The 19169-nt window shown below is 52.6% G+C and overlaps 1 protein-coding gene across 1 annotated transcript in view; it reads right to left on the reverse strand.

Moving 5' to 3' along the window:
- Positions 1-1946: 1946 nt before the first annotated feature.
- Positions 1947-19169, reverse strand: part of LOC134015866 (dual 3',5'-cyclic-AMP and -GMP phosphodiesterase 11A-like) — a gene marked incomplete at its 5' end in the record, with an annotated part of 30498 nt that continues 13275 nt past the window's right edge. The window contains 10 exon segments of the mRNA XM_062455372.1: positions 1947-2339; positions 6237-6320; positions 7539-7613; positions 7734-7797; positions 7980-8057; positions 8244-8344; positions 9922-10012; positions 11559-11668; positions 15910-16017; positions 16353-16499. Of these exon segments, the coding sequence (XP_062311356.1) occupies positions 2109-2339; positions 6237-6320; positions 7539-7613; positions 7734-7797; positions 7980-8057; positions 8244-8344; positions 9922-10012; positions 11559-11668; positions 15910-16017; positions 16353-16499 (1089 nt within the window).

Genomic DNA, 19169 nt, shown 5'->3' on the forward strand with positions numbered 1-19169 from the left:
CCCAAATGAAACTTACGAAAGGAAAACAAACGCAGCTACAACTTGTGTACTACCCGACTTCTCGCATTCACAGCCTCTTCCTCGTCTGAATGTGTTGAACCGAGAATAAGACTGTCGTCTCCGGGCGTCTGAATCAGATCTGAGGGCCTGGAGGCAGGCAGGCAGAGAAGCCACTGGGCCACTCTAGTAAGGAATGAATTGCCAATACATGAAGTATGATGAATTCATCGGATGAGATTCGCTTAACCCTCGTGCTGCCTTCGGGTCACATGACCCAAAGGTTCATAACGAACCATCGTTGTGTTTACCCAATTTTACCCAATACAAAAACAAATTAAAATAATTTTCTTTTAACCTTTGCAATGTGGGGGGTCTGAGACAGCCCAACGGTTAAAAGAAAATGCTTCACTTTGTCTTTGTATGCGGTAAATCTGTCGCAATACGACGGTGGGTCACAATGACTGATGGGTCAGAATGACCCGAAGATAACACAAGGGTTAACAGCTGTAACGGGACCGACGTCAGGGATGGCGTTCCCTGATGGTGAGGTATGGGACTGCATGACATATACAGGATCCCACAAAGAGTGGGCATGGGGCCTGGTCTCCCTATCTAAGGCATATTTCTGGGTATAAACATGCATTTATCATCAATAGATTATATCAACAATTCTAGCACTGTACTTGATCAGTCGTATATTTCTAGTAGCATGTTAGTTGAACTCCTCTGCTATCTATTCTTTGGCAAGCTTACTGTGTTGTGGTGCGGAATTAAATTCAGACATTCTGTGTCTGTAAAAGAACTATGCTCATGTATGACTGTGAATCTAGAGACTATAGGAACCAAAGATAAGGTAAACCAATTAAGAGCTGTGTTTGCAAATCAACTGTTTACTGAGATGTGACCAGCGTAGTCAAGGCACATTATTAGGTGGCTGTGTGGGTGTGCGTGTGTATGTTTTGGTTCACATATCAGAAAACCATTCCCCACTAGGTCTTTACTTAATTACAATTTTGTCAAACCTCAAATGGGAATAAAAGGTGTTACAATATATTGGCAGGTGTTAATGACTGCACAAATCATATTAGCACACTATAACTGCTCGGACTATTAAATAAGCCTATGGCAATTTTCATTAGGAGTTTCAACCAAGGCACAGGAAGAGATTGTGAGGGGAGGGAGGGAGGGATGGATGGAGCGGGGCAGGGAGAGATGGAGGGAGGGAGGCAGGGAAGGATGGAGAGAGGGATGGAGGAATGGAGGGAGGGAGGGAGAAAGGGAGAGAGAGAGAGAGAGAGAGGAAGGCAGGAAGGGAGAGAGAGAGAGAGAGAGAAAGAGAGAGAAAGAGAGAGAGAGGAAGGCAGGAAGGCAGGAAGGGAGAGAGAGAGGAAGGCAGGAAGGGAGAGAGAGAGGGAAGGATGGAGGGGGAGAGGAACAGTGGATTTGCATTGCAAGTATTAGCCATCCTGATCCTTTATTAAGTCTACAGACACACCTTACACGACCAGACTCAGATAAAGCAACTGCATATACCATCTCTTTCTAAACCTCATATGTACAATACAAAACAAACCAAAAAACACGACGAAAACTGATAAGGGAAGAGCAACAGAACAGCGAGAGAGTGGAGATCTACAGCAAACTTCTGGAACTCTCCAGGCAGGCGAGTCTGGGTGAGTCAGTGGCCGGCTCGTCGGCCCAAAAAAGTGCCTCGCTGACTCCCTCCTCCCTGGCGGACGGTGTGACGGTAAACAGGGTTCCGCGGGTGTGGAGGTCGTCGGGGGGGAAGGTAGGATGTAGTAGGGCGTCGCTGGTTGCGCCCGCAAGCACGTCAGACGCCCCCTCGTCAGCGAAGGCCGTGGAAGGAGCAGGGAGACCCCCCCAGGAGGGGACCCCCCCAGGAGGGGACCCCCCCAGGAGGGGACCCCCCCAGGAGGGGACCCCCCCAGGAGGGGACCCCCCCAGGGGGTCTGAAGTCTACACAAGCCCATGCTCCAGAGGACCCAAAGCAAGGCGCAGAGCCCAAGATGCACTGCTGCACTGCACTGCCTAGCCTGCAGGTGGAGTGGAAGAGCACTGAAGCTGCGAGGCCGGTGGGGGGGCGGTGACTAGCTGGCAGGTTTGGGGGGGTCGCCGTCCGTCCCCGCGTGGCTGGGGGGGCAGCCGTGGGGGGCCGCGGGGCAGCCGCTGGTTCCCGTGGCGTCGCTGCCGCAATGGCTTGTGGGGCTGGAGGGGCTCTGGCCGCTCTGCCTCTCGTTGTTGAGCTCCTCCCATCTGGCTCTGTTGGCTTGGATCATGTCCACCATTGGCTGGAGCTTTGGGTTCAGTTTCACCAGAGTCTGAAAGAAGGACAGGAGTTAGGGGTTGGAAGAGAGGGGTGAGGGTTGCAGGATTCCGTGTGTGTGTGTGTGGTGTGTGTGTGTGTGTGGGGGGCACTGACTACAACACCTTATTCACAAAAAAACCTTTTTAATAAAACAAAAAAGCGGTTGACGCAAACAAACAAGAATGGAACGGTTTTCCAAGAAAATGGCTCCTGCTACTTTAAGATTACAAAGAGCCTGTTGGGTTGTAATGAGCCGCTTGTCTCTCCACATTGTGTGATGAACAGTGGGCAGCTCTGTCACCCCAACGCTCCGGCTTTCATCAGGCTTTTAATGAACCCCCCCCCCCTACACGAGAGCTTCTCCACACACAGCCTTAAGCCCCTGTGAACCGTATCTGCTTCCTTGGGTTTCCCAGGGAAGACACTGTCATTAACCAACATTTCATCAGTCCCTTTCCATATGGAAACACTCACCCATCCCTTGGCAGAGCCCAGCACAAAGGCTTTTCACCTGAGCTGAAATCCACGGCATTCAACAAGACTGCTTCCATTTCTTCCCCGCTCACAGTCAATAAAGCGAAGCCCAAACTGGGAATTCAGCTGGGATTGTGCCAGGGGCGATTCTGGGATCAGACCTTTAGGGCTGCTCAGCCCCCAATGAGAATGTGACATGAATACAGTGCCTTGGAAAAGTGCTCCACCCCCTTGCTAATAACAGGCATGCAAACAGGTCAGGGGTAAAAAAGGTGAGCAGGATACGGCGAACCCCCGACCCTCTAGGGGGGTCCGGGGGCATGTTCCCCCGGAAGAAAATGTATTACATTTTTTATTTAAACGCATACATTTGGTGCACTTTGAGAGCAAAATTAAGAGGCTAGATCTATGTAGAATCTGTGCTCTTGTAAAAAATGTCATGTTCTTTTAACCATAAATACATTTTTTGTATAGCATACATCATAAAAAACAATTAAACAAACAGGATTACCTGTGTTGAACTACTTTAAAAATCAAAAGTCAAAAGCATCACTTACTGTAAAGCTAACACACATCCAATAGACATCATTTTTAATATTGTATTAAAATAGTTTCTACTAGATGATGTAAGATGGGTCTGTAAACCTCTCCCCACTCTGCCTCTGATTGGCTGTGAGGTTTAGGCATTAGGAGTGACGATTGGTTCCACAGCCAGTTGTAAAGTTGGGAAGCACGGGTAAAATGCTGTGTTGGCCACGCTCCCCCCCCAAAAAAGATCTGCACGCGTCACGTAGGTTACCCATTTTGGTTTAAAAAAGGTGAGTCTCACCTAAAGATGAGGAGTTTGCATGCCTGTAATAAATCCCTAATTTCACTGGATAACAATTAATACATTTATGTATTATTATGCAAAATATTGAATGAATGAAAAAACTAAGGATGTCCCTTTCTTCATGAACTACCAGCATCAAATTATAATAAACAATAATATATATATTTTTTTTAATAATTATTATTTTTAGGGGTGCTGAGGTGAAATTGGGATGCTTACGCACCCCTAAAAAGGGTCTAAAATCGCCAGTGGATTGTGCACACGTTCAGAGTGTCCTCTGGCCTCTGGACTCTCGGTGCTTCTTCTCCACAGTCAAGCTACCGTCTGACTGACTGTATATTCTCCATGCGTATGCTGGTGAAAGCAGCGCAATTAGGCGATCTTTGTCTTGGCCAAAACTGTCTTAAAAAAAAAAGTCAAAAGAGTTTGTTGTTTATCGTCAAGAGGTGGTGGACAGCGGAGGCATTTGTGTTCCAAATGGCATACTCCAAAAAACCCGCGCCACAATGAAAACAACTGTGATACGGCACTAAGATGGAAACCATGTGTGGTGAAGCCGCACAGTTCAAAAGACGAGCCTCCTCGTCTACGCTCTGAAGAGTCGTCATGGCCTCTCATTTCGACGCAATGCAGAATTATTTCTGGAGAGCGCGTTCCATTTTACGCTTCAAACCGTAACCTCGCGACTTGGTGTCCACGACGCCGCATGGCGAACATAATATTTAAAGGTTAATGGCTACAATAACAGGAAGTGTGAATCTTGCTGGATAATGAGTGCATGTGGATTTGGAGAGGATTGTATCCCTGTTATGTGTGAGGCCAACAAAGAGCAGTGACCACCACAGCAGTCCCGATGATCCGGTCTCTCTCCCTGGGTTAGTCTCCCCAGCTCAGCTGCCTAACCGAGGAGGATTTTCACCAGAGGATCATGTGGACATCTCTCTCTCTCTCATTCCCCTGTCTACAGTATTTATCTCCAGTGAGAGAGAGCCCTGCTGTAGTCCTGGTGCCTCGACTGCATCGCTGTTCCGGAGAGACAGTGGGGGAGGCGGTAGAGAGCTGGTTATCTTGGGGGGCCTTTGAAGACGGAACGTTGCATAAAGGTGGATTAATATTCCACACAATAGCCAGCGAGCTCCGGTAGAAGGAGATGCGTGAGATTCTCTTCCTCCCACAGACACAACCTGAAGCCTGTGAACTTCCTGCTCGACGCTCTCCCTCCCACAGACACAACCTGAAGCCTGTGAACTTCCTGCTCGACGCTCTCCCTCCCACAGACACAACCTGAAGCCTGTGAACTTCCTGCTCGACGCTCTCCCTCCCACAGACACAACCTGAAGCCTGTGAACTTCCTGCTCGACGCTCTCCCTCCCACAGACACAACCTGAAGCCTGTGAACTTCCTGCTTGACGCTCTCCCTCCCACAGACACAACCTGAAGCCTGTGAACTTCCTGCTTGACGCTCTCCCCGCGCTCCCTGCCTGCCTCTAATAGGCCGCTGGTCTTGAGCTGGATGCTACTGGCGTGCTCTGAGCACGGTTCGTTTGCACGACGATGGCGCAGTGAGGCAGCACACACACACACAAACAGCCGCGCAGTAGCCAAACACCTTTGTTCCTTCGCATCTACAAAGGCAATCCGCGTGTTCAAAGATAAACGCGAGTCAACTGTTGCTTCTGAAGTTAAAACTGGAATCATCCCACACAATGACGTTTTTTTTTGTTGTTGTTTTTTCTGCTTTGGTTGTTTGATTGTGTTGTTGTTTCTAGTTTAGAATAATCATCGGGAAATGAAAGATGAGGGAAGTGCAATATGGTTGGTGAATATTTTGGGGTTAACTACTTTAACAATTCCGGTCGTATCTTTTCCTGGTCGAGTTGTGTGGTCTGTGAGTGGCCGTCTTCTCTTCAGGAAGTCCTCTATCGCTCCAACACAGGCCAGGGCAGCTTTAGCGTCACACACACATAACATGTGTGTGTGACACAAAAGGCCTGCCTGTGTTTTACTGTAATCACTGTGGACTTGTGAAATGCCATGATCTTCTTCACATGTCTGCGTTGTTTGTGCTTGAATAGCTCTTCCTTTTCTTCTCTACTGACATGGACGTGCGTGTCTGAAATAAAGTGACATTGAATCAAAAGGCTACATGCTACGTTTGTCTCGTTTCCATCCATCACCGACGTCAGAAGCACTTTCATGCCGAGCTGCAGTTTGGCTCGGCTCTGCTCACACCAGGAAATGTCGACTCATTCTTGTGTTCTCATTCAGACAGAAGATGTCCTTGAGGTCTTTCACAGAGTAAAGAAAAAAAGCCACTACTGTCATTCTGCGGGCGGCGTGTCTGGAGTTCCACGCCTGTGGGTGACTCCTCCCCCGGCTGGCGTCACGAGGGAGGACAATGTGGAAGAACAGTGCTGGCTGGTGCAGGAGAGAAGAGGCTCTCTCCACTGTGAGGTCGGTGGAGATTGTGTGTGTGTGTGGGGGAGGGGGGGGAGGGGGAGGGGGGGGGGGGAGGGGGGGGGGGTGTGGGGGAGGGGGGGGGGGGTGTGTGGGGGAGGGGGGGGAGTGTAGGGAGACAGGCGGAGAGGAGGTAGGAAGTGTTACCTTATACAGCGGAGCACAGATCCCATCGATCCATTCCAACTGAAGACCCGGCAACTCGTCTTTCCGGTTCCGATCGAAGATGGCCTGAAAGACAAACGCCATCTCACGTCGTCAAACAGGAAACCCTCCCGCAGCAGGGACAGACCAGCAGCGGCAGAACAGCCCGACAGGCCTCACTTTGGACACAAACAAGTCGATTCCAGCTCCTGCGCTCTCCCCTGCCCCTCCATCTCTCCAGCAGCACGGCTCTGAAGCTCGACAGAGACTTCACTTCACATCCAGTTACTGGGCTACAGCTTGGGAGCCCAACACCCACTCACTCTGTGGTAAAGGGTTTGACACAGGCAGCGGACCTTAGGCTACTGCATCAGCGACTCCAGAGGGGAGGGCAACGTGGCACGATTAGTCAACAGCCAGTAATTACAGACGCAGCACTTCCTCGGTTGCCCCTAACGACCTGCGCCGGCGCTTGGTCTTCAAAGTGCAGATAGCGCACACGGAACGTTCCGCGGTTCTCTTTGAGGAAAGGAAAAATAGTCTCACAGTGCAGACAAACGACGTCGACGTGGAATCTCTCATCATTTCATCCTGAATAGCTTTTCAGCCCTATAGGTAGAGGTAACAATCCTATCTTATGACACGTGTCGTCTGTTAGTGGAGAATGTGCCTCGTGTTACACACTACAGATGCTGAATGGAATTGAACCGAGGTTTCAGTCCTGGATTCCTGTGTGCACCTATGGACGTGTTGGTGGAGGTTCTAGTTCTTGTGGTTCTAGTGAGCAGGGGATTCCAGGACGCGAGGCTGTCAGATTAAACCCTGGCCCAAACATCGCCCCAGGCTCAGCAGCAGGAGTGTGTACGAGCTAACAACCTCCCCCCCTTTCTCCCTCTCTTTCCCCTCTCTCACTATCTCTCTCTATCTCTCTCTACATTTCCCTTTCTCTCTCTCTCTCTTTCCCCCCTCTCTTCCTCTCCCTCCCCCTCTCTCCCCCCCCCTCTCTCTCTCATTCCCTCCCTCCCTCCCTCCCTCCCTCCCTCTCTCTCTCTCTCTCTCTCTCTCTCTCTCTCCCTCCCTCCCTCTCTCTCTCTCCCCCCCCCCCTCTCTCTCTGTGTGATGCAAGCTCTGTGTAACTAGTGACCCATGCGGGGGCCTCAGGGCTGTCCCTGTTCCGCAAATAACCAGCGTCACCTAGAAAGATCTGGGGGCGCACAAGGGGCGCAACATCTGATGTGCTCAGCGTCTGTTCAGAGGACACCAACGGCGTCCACGTCAGGGGACGAGGCGCGGCAAGGTACTCACAGACGGGGTGAGCTTCAGCTCCGATCTCTCCCGGTCCCCTTGCTCGAAGAACTCGCTGGTCACCAGCTCTGCGACCTAGGAGAGACACAGGACAGGACAGCAGGTGAGACCGGAAGGGGGGTTCGGCCCCAGAGTGGCCGCGAGACGACATTTCTCACGCGGGGTCGTTTCGGAGGGAAACACGGCCCTTGTCACCTTGCGGGATATGTCCCAGGGCTTGGTGACAGCCCCGAGGTCACACGCCGTCATCAACATGGACCTACGAGAAGGGGAAACATCCTAGAGTTACTTCTGGAATGAAACACTGAAATGATCCGTTAACAAAAGCCTTCTCTCTCGTCTCAGTTCACGACATTCTCTCTGCGTTCAGTTAAAGACATTCTCTCTTCTCTCATCTTAGTGACAATATCCAGAGGCTCCTCCGTGCTTGGGAACAGTTACCTGCACATGTCTCTGTGGGTCTTGACATTCCAGTTGTACTCTCCTTTGCTGACCAACTCAAAGAATGTGTTCCTGTTCCTGAATTAGAGGGAAAATGGCCTACTTTATTCAGGGTGTCTCCACAAGGGGGCGGTATAGGGCAGATGAATGCTCTGTTACTAGGCAATGTAAAGCTACATGGATTGTGGCGTGTTACATAAGAAGGTATGAATAATTCATGCATGAAGTGAACCTTATGTATGGTGCGGAGAGTAAGGTACGTACTCAAAGTACAGAGTGAGATCTGTGGCTAGGATGGACTGTTTCAGCAGCTGCATGAGGTCTCCATAATCTCTGGAGGACAGGTTGGAGAATATGTTATGTCCCTGCAGAAAAAGAAAAAAAAAAACACACACAGTTTAAAATGTGCATGAGAGAAAAAAATTATACACTTTCCATTTTAGAACTCGTGACATTGCTTGGGAGAAGTCAGTGCTGTTGTAGATGTCATCATTGTTTGACTCTGAAAGGAACTCAACCAGACAGTGCTGAAGTGGGAATGACTGTGTGTGTGTGTGCGTGTGCGCATGTGTGTGTGTGTGTGCTGCGAAATTTTAAGCGACAAACAGCAAGCGTGAAGCGTCTATGGAAGCACTGTCAGAGGGGTTTCAGATGAACCACCCACAGATCTGGGTATTTGGCCCCTTGACGTAAAAACATTCTACACTTTTGAGTCCAAACATCAGTTCAGTCTGGGCCTGGAAGAAAGAAAAGTCTGGAGTGTTCTACGAGCCGGTCAGAGAGAGAACCTCGGCCCTGGCCGGTGGGCAGGGGGGTGGGGCTGGGAGGCTGTCCAGGGGACAGGGGGGTGGAGCTGGGAGGCTGTCCAGGGGACAGGGGGGTGGAGCTGGGAGGCTGTCCAGGGGACAGGGGGGTGGAGCTGGGAGGCTGTCCAGGGGACAGGGGGGTGGAGCTGGGAGGCTGTCCAGGGGACAGGGGGGTGGAGCTGGGAGGCTGTCCAGGGGACAGGGGGGTGGAGCTGGGAGGCTGTCCAGGGGACAGGGGGGTGGAGCTTGGAGGCTGTCCAGGGGACAGGGGGGTGGAGCTGGGAGGCTGTCCAGGGGACAGGGGGGTGGAGCTGGGAGGCTGTCCAGGGGACAGGGGGGTGGAGCTGGGAGGCTGTCCAGGGGACAGGGGGGTGGAGGAGCCACCGTCACCAGACCAGGCTGCCGTCCTCTCCCCAACTCTGCTACACCAGCTCAGAGTTTCAGCGGAGCTCTCTGGCTCCCTCTCCCAGCCCGCCGGCCCGGCATGAACAGCACCACTAGGACATGGGCAGAGTCCTCAGGTGTCTCTAGAGGAACAGGGGAGAGGAGGATGGGGGAGAGTTTAAGGGAAGGAGGAGTGGAGAAGCCCGGAAGGAGTGTGGCATTGTGGGAAGGGTCCGTGATAATGAGCCCATCCTGCTCGTAGGTGGACTCAATCTGTGAGCTCGCTTTCCCCCTCGGATTAGCAACACTTTTCATTTATATGCTAATGCAGACTATGGGAACTCATCCACCATCAACAGAATCCATTCTGGTATTCCAAGCAAACGTTTGACTGCTCACTGTCACTGGAGCCTGGCTCATCTCCACTGCTCCCTCAAACGCCTTTAATTAGCACACAAACCCGGTCTCCTGGTAAAACATCTCTCTCAACCAATCACCAGCAACTCTATCAGTTCCCAAATCACATCGATTTGAGGTCACGGCCTCCTTTTTCATCTCCTCGGTTGTCAGAGAAAGACAGTAAGTGCGGCCATGTTTGTGGGAAAATGTGTGTTCTGGTGGTGAGACCTGATGAGGCCTCCGGAGGAGGGGATGGTGGAGGTTAAGGTGGAGGAGGTGGAGGTGATGGAGGAGATTAAGGTGGAGGTGATGGAGGTGATGGAGGAGATTAAGGTGGAGGTGGGGAGCAGCACCTCACTCTGCAGGATCATGACAGCGTGGTTGAAGTGGTGGTGTTCCAGCGTAGCAGACGTCCCGTAGAGCAGAGATAGAGCTGATCCAGTCCTGAGGACACACACACACCCACATGCACACACACACACACCGGCATTCATACAGATAGAGAAAAATGTAACATTACTTTAGACTACATCACTTTAGCAGGCATTAGATGCTGCTAGTCAAATCCTGCTCAATAAATCATTGTAAACATCCTAATCCTGTTCTTTCATAACTCCCAACTTGTTCAGTGTGTATCCAGCAAGGAACAGTGTGATGCTCAGCATTCCTAACCTGATATCCACACCTAGAAGACACACATGATCTTAGGTCTATCTAGCCATGTGTACCCCGTGTGTATGTGTGTGTGTGAGTGTGTGAGTGTTAGCGTGTGCACCTGTGTGTGTGTGAGTGTTAGCGTGTGCACCTGTGTGTGTGTGTGTGTGTGTGTGTGTGTGTGAGTGTTAGTGTGTGCACCCGTGTGTATGTGTGTGTGTGAGTGTGTGAGTGTGCACCTGTGTGTGTGAGTGTGTCAGTGTGTGCACCTGTGTGTATGTCTGTGTTAATGGTGTGTGTGCATGCATGTGTGTGGGAATATCAGCAGAACTAACCCAGACTGACTTAGCAGCAGTTGTACCCACTGTTCTAACTGCAGAGGGTTAGGGTTAGGGTTCTAGAGGAGACGCCAGGTTTACTGCTTCTCTGTCAGACAGAGTCTTACATAAGTCTTATGCAACTAGCTCCTTGCCTGGGATCCTGACTGGAGCTGGGATGATACACCATGGGTGAAACCAGCATCAGTGTACGTCTGTCTACCTCTGCAGCGCACACTGCACGTGCTGTGTCTGCTATGTATTTGTAAGCCTGTGTTCAGTGATTGTGGATGTCAGATTTTTGTGCTTATGTGTGTTATGTGTGTCCGTGCATGTGTGTGGTGTGTGTGGTGTGTGTGTGTGCGTGTGTGTGGTGTGTGTGGTGTGTGTGCCTCCTCCTCTGCTGTGTCAGTGTCTCTGCAGCAGTGTGTCAGTGTCTGCAGCAGTGTGTCAGTGTCTCTGCAGCAGTGTGTCGGTGTGTCTGCAGCAGTCTGTCAGTGTCTCTGCAGCAGTGTGTCAGTGTGTCTGCAGCAGTGTGTCAGTGTGTCTGCAGCAGTGTGTCTGCAGCAGTGTGTCTGCAGCAGTGTGTCAGTGTCTCTGCAGCAGTGTGTCTGCAGCAGTGTGTCAGTGTGTCTGCAGCAGTGTGTCGGTGTGTCTGCAGCAGTCTGTCAGTGTCTCTGCAGCAGTGTGTCAGTGTCTGCAGCAGTGTGTCAGTGTCTCTGCAGCAGTGTGTCGGTGTGTCTGCAGCAGTCTGTCAGTGTCTCTGCAGCAGTGTGTCAGTGTGTCTGCAGCAGTGTGTCAGTGTGTCTGCAGCAGTGTGTCTGCAGCAGTGTGTCTGCAGCAGTGTGTCAGTGTCTCTGCAGCAGTGTGTCTGCAGCAGTGTGTCAGTGTGTCTGCAGCAGTGTGTCAGTGTCTCTGCAGCAGTGTGTCAGTGTGTCTGCAGCAGTGTGTCAGTGTGTCTGCAGCAGTGTGTCAGTGTCTCTGCAGCAGTGTGTCAGTGTCTCTGCAGCAGGACCCACTTGGCCTGGAAGGCGTTGTTAGTTCCTCGGTGGTCGAGGTCGTGACAGACACATCCCACGATGAGGGCCAGGATCTCCACCTCCGTCAGGGTCTCCTGGAAGCCCGCCGTCTGACACACACACGCACACACACACACACACACACACACACAGGCACATACACACAACAACCATACACACACACCCACATGCACACACACACACAACAACCACACACACCCACAGACAAGATGATGTCACACAGGGAAAACACATTGAGTGAGCCCATTAGGTGCACCAGACTTCAACGTGTGTGTGAGTGAGTGAGTGAGTGTGTGTGAGTGTGTGTGAGTGTGTTGAGCACGGCAACAAATCCAGACAGTAGATGTAGCCTAGCTAACCCTAACCCTATCTAACCCTAGCTAACCCTAACCCTAGCTAACCCTAACCCTTGCTAACCCTAACTAACCCTAACCCTAGCTAAACCTAGCTAGGTGCCCCAGCACATCCTCATTAGCCCTGTGTGTGAGTACAGCAGGTCGGCAGCATCAGCAGCCAGAGAGTGATTCATCACTGGCCTGGCAGCGCTCAGCCGTGGCCCCCTGCAGGTCGCTGGGGGAATAACAGCTGGTCGAGCACAGGTCTGAGACACTCATTAAACACCTCCTCATTAAAACACCTCGCAGGAGAGCCCACGGGCTCCAGAGAGCTTACAAACAACTGTTCCATTTCCCTCCCGCCAATAATCACTTCAAATGGGGAACCATGCACAACACACTGCGGTTGATTAGATGAAGTAGAGTGCACATGCGTGTGTGTGTGTGTGAGTGTGTGTGTGTGTGTGTGAGTGTGTATATCTGCGTATGTGTGTCTGTGTGTATATGAGTGTGTGTGTGTGGGGGGGGGGGGGGCGTGTGTATGTGTGTCTATGTGTGTGTGTGTATAAGTGCGTATGTGTGTGTGTATATGTCTGTATAATTGCCCCCAGGTCCTGATAGAGTAAAAGGTTTCTGTAACTGCATGAAGCGGATCACTGGAGTCTTCTCTGAAACAAACACCCTGTCTCCCCTGCATGAAGCGGATCACTGGAGTCTTCTCTGAAACAAACACCCTGTCTCCCCTGCATGAAGCGGATCACTGGAGTCTTCTCTGAAACAAACACACTGTCTCCCCTGCATGAAGCGGATCACTGGAGTCTTCTCTGAAACAAACACCCTGTCCCCCCTGCATGAAGCGGATCACTGGAGTCTTCTCTGAAACAAACACCCTGTCTCCCCTGCATGAAGCGGATCACTGGAGTCTTCTCTGAAACAAACACCCTGTCTCCCCTGCATGAAGCGGATCACTGGAGTCTTCTCTGAAACAAACACCCTGTCTCCCCTGCATGAAGCGGATCACTGGAGTCTTCTCTGAAACAAACACCCTGTCTCCCCTGCATGAAGCGGATCACTGGAGTCTTCTCTGAAACAAACACCCTGTCTCCCCTGCATGAAGCGGATCACTGGAGTCTTCTCTGAAACAAACACCCTGTCTCCCCTGCATGAAGCGGATCACTGGAGTCTTCTCTGAAACAAACACCCTGTCTCCCCTGCATGAAGCGGATCACTGGAGTCTTCTCTGAAACAAACACCCTGTCTCCCCTGCATGAAGCGGATCACTGGAGTCTTCTCTGAAACAAACACCCTGTCTCCCCTGCATGAAGCGGATCACTGGAGTCTTCTCTGAAACAAACACCCTGTCTCCCCTGCATGAAGCGGATCACTGGAGTCTTCTCTGAAACAAACACCCTGTCTCCCCTGCATGAAGCGGATCACTGGAGTCTTCTCTGAAACAAACACCCTGTCTCCCCTGCATGAAGCGGATCACTGGAGTCTTCTCTGAAACAAACACCCTGTCTCCCCTGCATGAAGCGGATCACTGGAGTCTTCTCTGAAACAAACACCCTGTCTCCCCTGCATGAAGCGGATCACTGGAGTCTTCTCTGAAACAAACACCCTGTCTCCCCTGCATGAAGCGGATCACTGGAGTCTTCTCTGAAACAAACACCCTGTCTCCCCTGCATGAAGCGGATCACTGGAGTCTTCTCTGAAACAAACACCCTGTCTCCCCTGCATGAAGCGGATCACTGGAGTCTTCTCTGAAACAAACACCCTGTCTCCCCTGCATGAAGCGGATCACTGGAGTCTTCTCTGAAACAAACACCCTGTCTCCCCTGCATGAAGCGGATCACTGGAGTCTTCTCTGAAACAAACACCCTGTCTCCCCTGCATGAGTGTTTGTCTAGTCAGTCAGACACCAGGCTCTCAGAGAGAAGCCCTGACAGAGGCGAGGGAAGAACATGGGATTGTGGAGAAGGGGAGGGGAAATCAAAGGAATATAGAGAAGTATGAAAAATATATTAGGGGAAAAAAACAAGAACAGAACAATCAAAGTATAAACGAAATGGAGACACCTGCCTCAGATCGCTGCTGTACTGTGATAGGACGTGTGCTTCTTCAGATATTATGGAGTGGCTGTGTGTCGTCAATACTCCTTTCCAGACCCCTGCCTCTACCAGCCTCCCCCTGCCTCTACCACCCTGCCCCTGCCTCTACCAGCCTCCCCCTGCCTCTACCACCCTGCCTCTACCACCCTCCCCTGCCTCTACCAGCCTCCCCCTGCCTCTACCAGCCTCCCCCTGCCTCTACCCCCCTGCCTCTACCACCCTCCCCTGCCTCTACCAGCCTCCCCCTGCCTCTACCACCCTCCCCTGCCTCTACCAGCCTCCCCCTGCCTCTACCACCCTGCCCCTGCCTCTACCAGCCTCCCCCTGCCTCTACCACCCTGCCCCTGCCTCTACCAGCCTCCCCCTGCCTCTACCACCCTGCCCCAGCCTCTACCAGCCTCCCCCTGCCTCTACCACCCTGCCCCTGCCTCTACCAGCCTCCCCCAGCCTCTACCAGCCTCCCCCTGCCTCTACCACCCTGTCCCTGCCTCTACCAGCCTCCCCCTGCCACTACCACCCTGCCCCAGCCTCTACCACCCTCCCCTGCCTCTACCAGCCTGCCCCTGCCTCTACCACCCTGCCCCTGCCTCTACCAGCCTCCCCCTGCCTCTAGCACCCTGCCTCTACCACCCTGCCCCTGCCTCTACCAGCCTCCCCCTGCCTCTACCACCCTGCCCCTGCCTCTACCACCCTCCCCTGCCTCTACCAGCCTCCCCCTGCCTCTACCACCCTCCCCTGCCTCTACCAGCCTCCCCCTGCCTCTACAACCCTGCCCCTGCCTCTACCAGCCTCCCCCTGCCTCTACCACCCTCCCCTGCCTCTACCAGCCTCCCCCTGCCTCTACCACCCTCCCCTGCCTCTACCAGCCTCCCCTGCCTCTACCAGCCTCCCCCTGCCTCTACCACCCTCCCCTGCCTCTACCAGCCTCGCCCTGCCTCTACCAGCCTCCCCCTGCCTCTACCACCCTCCCCTGCCTCTACCACCCTCCCCTGCCTCTACCAGCCTCCCCCTGCCTCTACCAGCCTCCCCCTGCCTCTACCACCCTCCCCTGCCTCTACCAGCCTCCCCTGCCTCTACCACCCTCCCCTGCCTCTACCAGCCTCCCCTGCCTCTACCAGCCTCCCCCTGCCTCTACCACCCTGCCCCTGCCTCTACCAGCCTCCCCCTGCCTCTACCACCCTGCCTCTACCAGCCTCCCCCTGCCTCTACCACCCTCCCCTGCCTCTACCACCCTCCCCTGCCTCTACCAGCCTCCCCCTGCCTCCACCACCCTGCCCCTGCCTCTACCAGCCTCCCCCTGCCTCTACCACCCTGCCCCTGCCTCTACCAGCCTCCCCCTGCCTCTACCACCCTGCCCCTGCCTCTACCAGCCTCCCCCTGCCTCTACCAGCCTCCCCCTGCCTCTACCACCCTGCCCCTGCCTCTACCAGCCTCCCCCTGCCTCTACCACCCTGCCCCTGCCTCTACCACCCTCCCCTGCCTCTACCAGCCTCCCCCTGCCTCTACCACCCTGCCCCTGCCTCTACCAGCCTCCCCCTGCCTCTACCACCCTGCCCCTGCCTCTACCAGCCTCCCCCTGCCTCTACCCCCCTGCCCCTGCCTCTACCACCCTCCCCTGCCTCTACCAGCCTCCCCCTGCCTCTAGCACCCTCCCCCTGCCTCTACCACCCTGCCCCTGCCTCTACCAGCCTCCCCCTGCCTCTACCACCCTGCCCCTGCCTCTACCACCCTGCCCCTGCCTCTACCAGCCTCCCCCTGCCTCTACCAGCCTCCCCCTGCCTCTACCACCCTACCCCTGCCTCTACCACCCTGCCCCTGCCTCTACCACCCTGCCCCTGCCTCTACCACCCTGCCCCTGCCTCTACTATGTGTGTGTTCTGTACTCACGGTCAGCATGGCGAACATGCACTGGCAGACGTTGAAGGCATGCCTCCAGTTGTGGTAGAGCACCATGCGGTAGTTCTTCCTCACGGTCAACAGCCACCTGCAGAGCGTCTAGACACGCACACACACACACACACACGCACACACACACACGCACACACACACACACACGCACACACACACACACACACACACACACACACACACCAGCTGCTAAGCCGGGCTTGAAAACACACACACCTGAGCTCTTGTGACTCTTGTGACGGTCTACATATCATGAGCATTTCTATACTTCACATCTACGTACATTGTTTTGTCACTTAGAGGTTGCTTTTTGTTCAAAGCGACACACAGCGCATGTCGAAAGTCCAGCAGGGTACAGTAGTAGCACTCCGACTGTGCCACAGGAGGAGTGGGGAGAGGATAGAGAGGGCGGCTCCTCTCACCTCGTAGTCGATCTTGAACTTCTGCACCATGCCCAGCTCCATGAACATCCTCAGGGCTGCCCTGATCATGACGTCCACGTCCAGGGAGAAGTCGTCAAACGACAGCTGCTCAATGCCCAGCTCACACACCAGGGGGATGTTGGCAGCCTGTTGAGAGAGAGCGGGAAGAGAGGGAGAGTGTCAGAGAGGAGGTGTGTGTGTCTGGGTGTGTGTGTGTCTGGGTGTGTGTGTGTCTGGGTGTGTGTGTGTGTCTGTGTGTGTGTGTGTCTGGGTGTGTGTGTGTCTGGGTGTGTGTGTGTGTCTGTGTGTGTGTGTCTGTGTGTGTGTGTGTGAGGGAAAAGGAGAGAGACACAAAAAGACAGAGAAAGCGAGAGAGAGAGAGAGAGAGAGAGAGAGAGAGACAGAGAGAGAGAGAGAGAGAGAGAGAGGGGTGAAAGGAGAACATGCCATTTTAAGATACTGAAAATACATAAACACACTAATTAAGGCTCCTTCTGAAAGGGTTCACATTAATGAGCCGCCATCAGCCGAGGAACAGACTGTGTATTTCTCTCTGAGCTCATTGACAAATTGCAGTTGCAGTCACTGGATCCTATTTTTAACCCCTAACATTTTGAAACACTCCAAAGATTCCTAAAACCGGCTTGATTCCTGCTTCTGATATGAGCATGGCCCTCCATCTTGGGAATAATCTAATGAGCATTCAGGAGGTTCCATCAGACAGACCGGAGAAATCCTCCTGCCCTTTAGACTTCCAGACTGTGGCGCTGCTGGTTGGAGAAGCTTGCACAGACGCTAGCCTTTCCCCTCTAATGAGGGCACCGTGTTACGTGACAGATTCCCTGTTCCTCTCTGATCTGTGAGCAGGTACGGCTGGCTTTCAGGGGACACTGTGTACACGCGCTACCGACACACACACACACAGACCTGCCACCTCCACCCGACACACACAGACCTGCCACCTCCACCCGACACACACACACACAGACCTGCCACCTCCACCCGACACACACACACACACAGACCTGCCACCTCCACCCGACACACACACACACACAGACCTGCCACCTCCACCCGACACACACACAGACCTGCCACCTCCACCCGACACACACACAGACCTGCCACCTCCACCCGACACACACACAGACCTGCCACCTCCACCCGACACACACACAGAAAAAAGCCACTTTTTCTCCGAATTGTCTTTCAGGTCAAAAGGTACGTTTCTGTCATTTCAGCGTTGTGGGTAGTGAACAGTAGGCAAGGCTGTTGCTGGTGACATTTACAACCGAGTGGAGTCCTGGTAGTGTGTGTGCTTACCTCAGCTCCATATGTTGGACAGTTACGAAAGAGGTGGAGGCATGGAGCGAGCAAGAGTGGGTGTGACATCACTCTAGAGGAGGGGGGCAGGGAGATCACACGCACACACACGCACACGCACACACACACGCACACACACACACACTCATACTGCAGCACATTGTGCTGATGGCCGCGGGGGAGAACCCTACATCAATGTGCTTGAAAACACAGTTCACAGATCGTAGACACACATTCCAAAGATTTGATTTGTGAAATGAGAGGGAGGCTTGGTTCCTCTCTGCCTTTCGGTTCTCAAAGAGCGTTTTCGTCTCAATGGCATAAATAATGCAATGAAAATGATTGGATATTGATTGAACAAATCCATTTCAAATATCCCAATTAGTCATTTCATCTGGGGCCTCAAGGAATATTCTCCCCTCCCTGACCCGTAGAACTGCTCTCAGCAAGCACCAGCGCATCGAAGCAATCGGAAAAGGAGGTCTCGCAGGCAAGCTATCAATCTATTCCTGCTGTATGCTGCAATTAATTATTTTTATTCTTATCCAACTGAAGGTTGTGGGTGCAAATGATTCATTTTGAAACATATCTCCATGGAAGGTCGACCAGGATAACACGCACTCACACGTTGACCTAAAGGAATACATTTACATTTAGCAGACGCTCTTATCCAGAGCAACTTACAGTAAGTACAGGGACATTCCCCCCGAGGCAAGTAGGGTGAAGTGCCTTGCCCAAGGACACAACGTCATTTGACGCGGCCGGGAATCGAACCAGTGACCTTCTGATTACTAGCCTTATTCTCTAACCGCTCAGCCACCTGACTCGAATACCTTTTACCTTGGGCCATGAAATGTAAGTTCTTTTCAAGCGCCTATGTTTTAGTACTGCTGCACAATAAAGCATTTATCCATGCACGTATTATCCATAAGTCTCATTAAAATGGAAATAAATTGTTTAAATCTGACATTAAACCTCTTCAAGATACAAGATTATCTCTGTGAAGAGGGTCATTAAAATGCCAACCTACTGTATCTGCATGTGGAGGTGGAAGGAGCTTTATGACTGTAACTGTTAGCTGCTCCTGGCATTCTCTAATCCCTGCTCTCCTCTCTCTGTCCCCCCCACACACATCCCCTGTGGTGTGGGGGGTTTGAGCTGTCAGCACCTGCCTGGTCGTCGGTCAGCCAACGCTGGACCTGGTCGCGAGTCTCCCGGTCCTGTCCTACATCTATAAAGTTGAACAATGGATTTTGGTGTTTTAAAAACCCATCGACACTGTATGACTATGTTTAGCCTGTGTTCTGCTCCTCTCTCCCACCAACCGTCTCTGGAGGAGGGGATCCCTCTCTGAATAGCTCCTCCCAAGGTTTCTTCCATTTTTTTCTCCTGTTGAGAGTTTTTCCTTGTCTTCCTTGAGGGTTTAGGTTGGTTGAGGGGCAGTTCTATGGGCATATGTGAAGCCCTCTGTGACATGCTTGCGTGTAAAAAGGG

The sequence above is a fragment of the Osmerus eperlanus genome, unplaced genomic scaffold (genome assembly GCF_963692335.1).
Source record: "Osmerus eperlanus unplaced genomic scaffold, fOsmEpe2.1 SCAFFOLD_264, whole genome shotgun sequence".
NCBI classification, from domain to species: Eukaryota; Metazoa; Chordata; class Actinopteri; order Osmeriformes; family Osmeridae; genus Osmerus; species Osmerus eperlanus.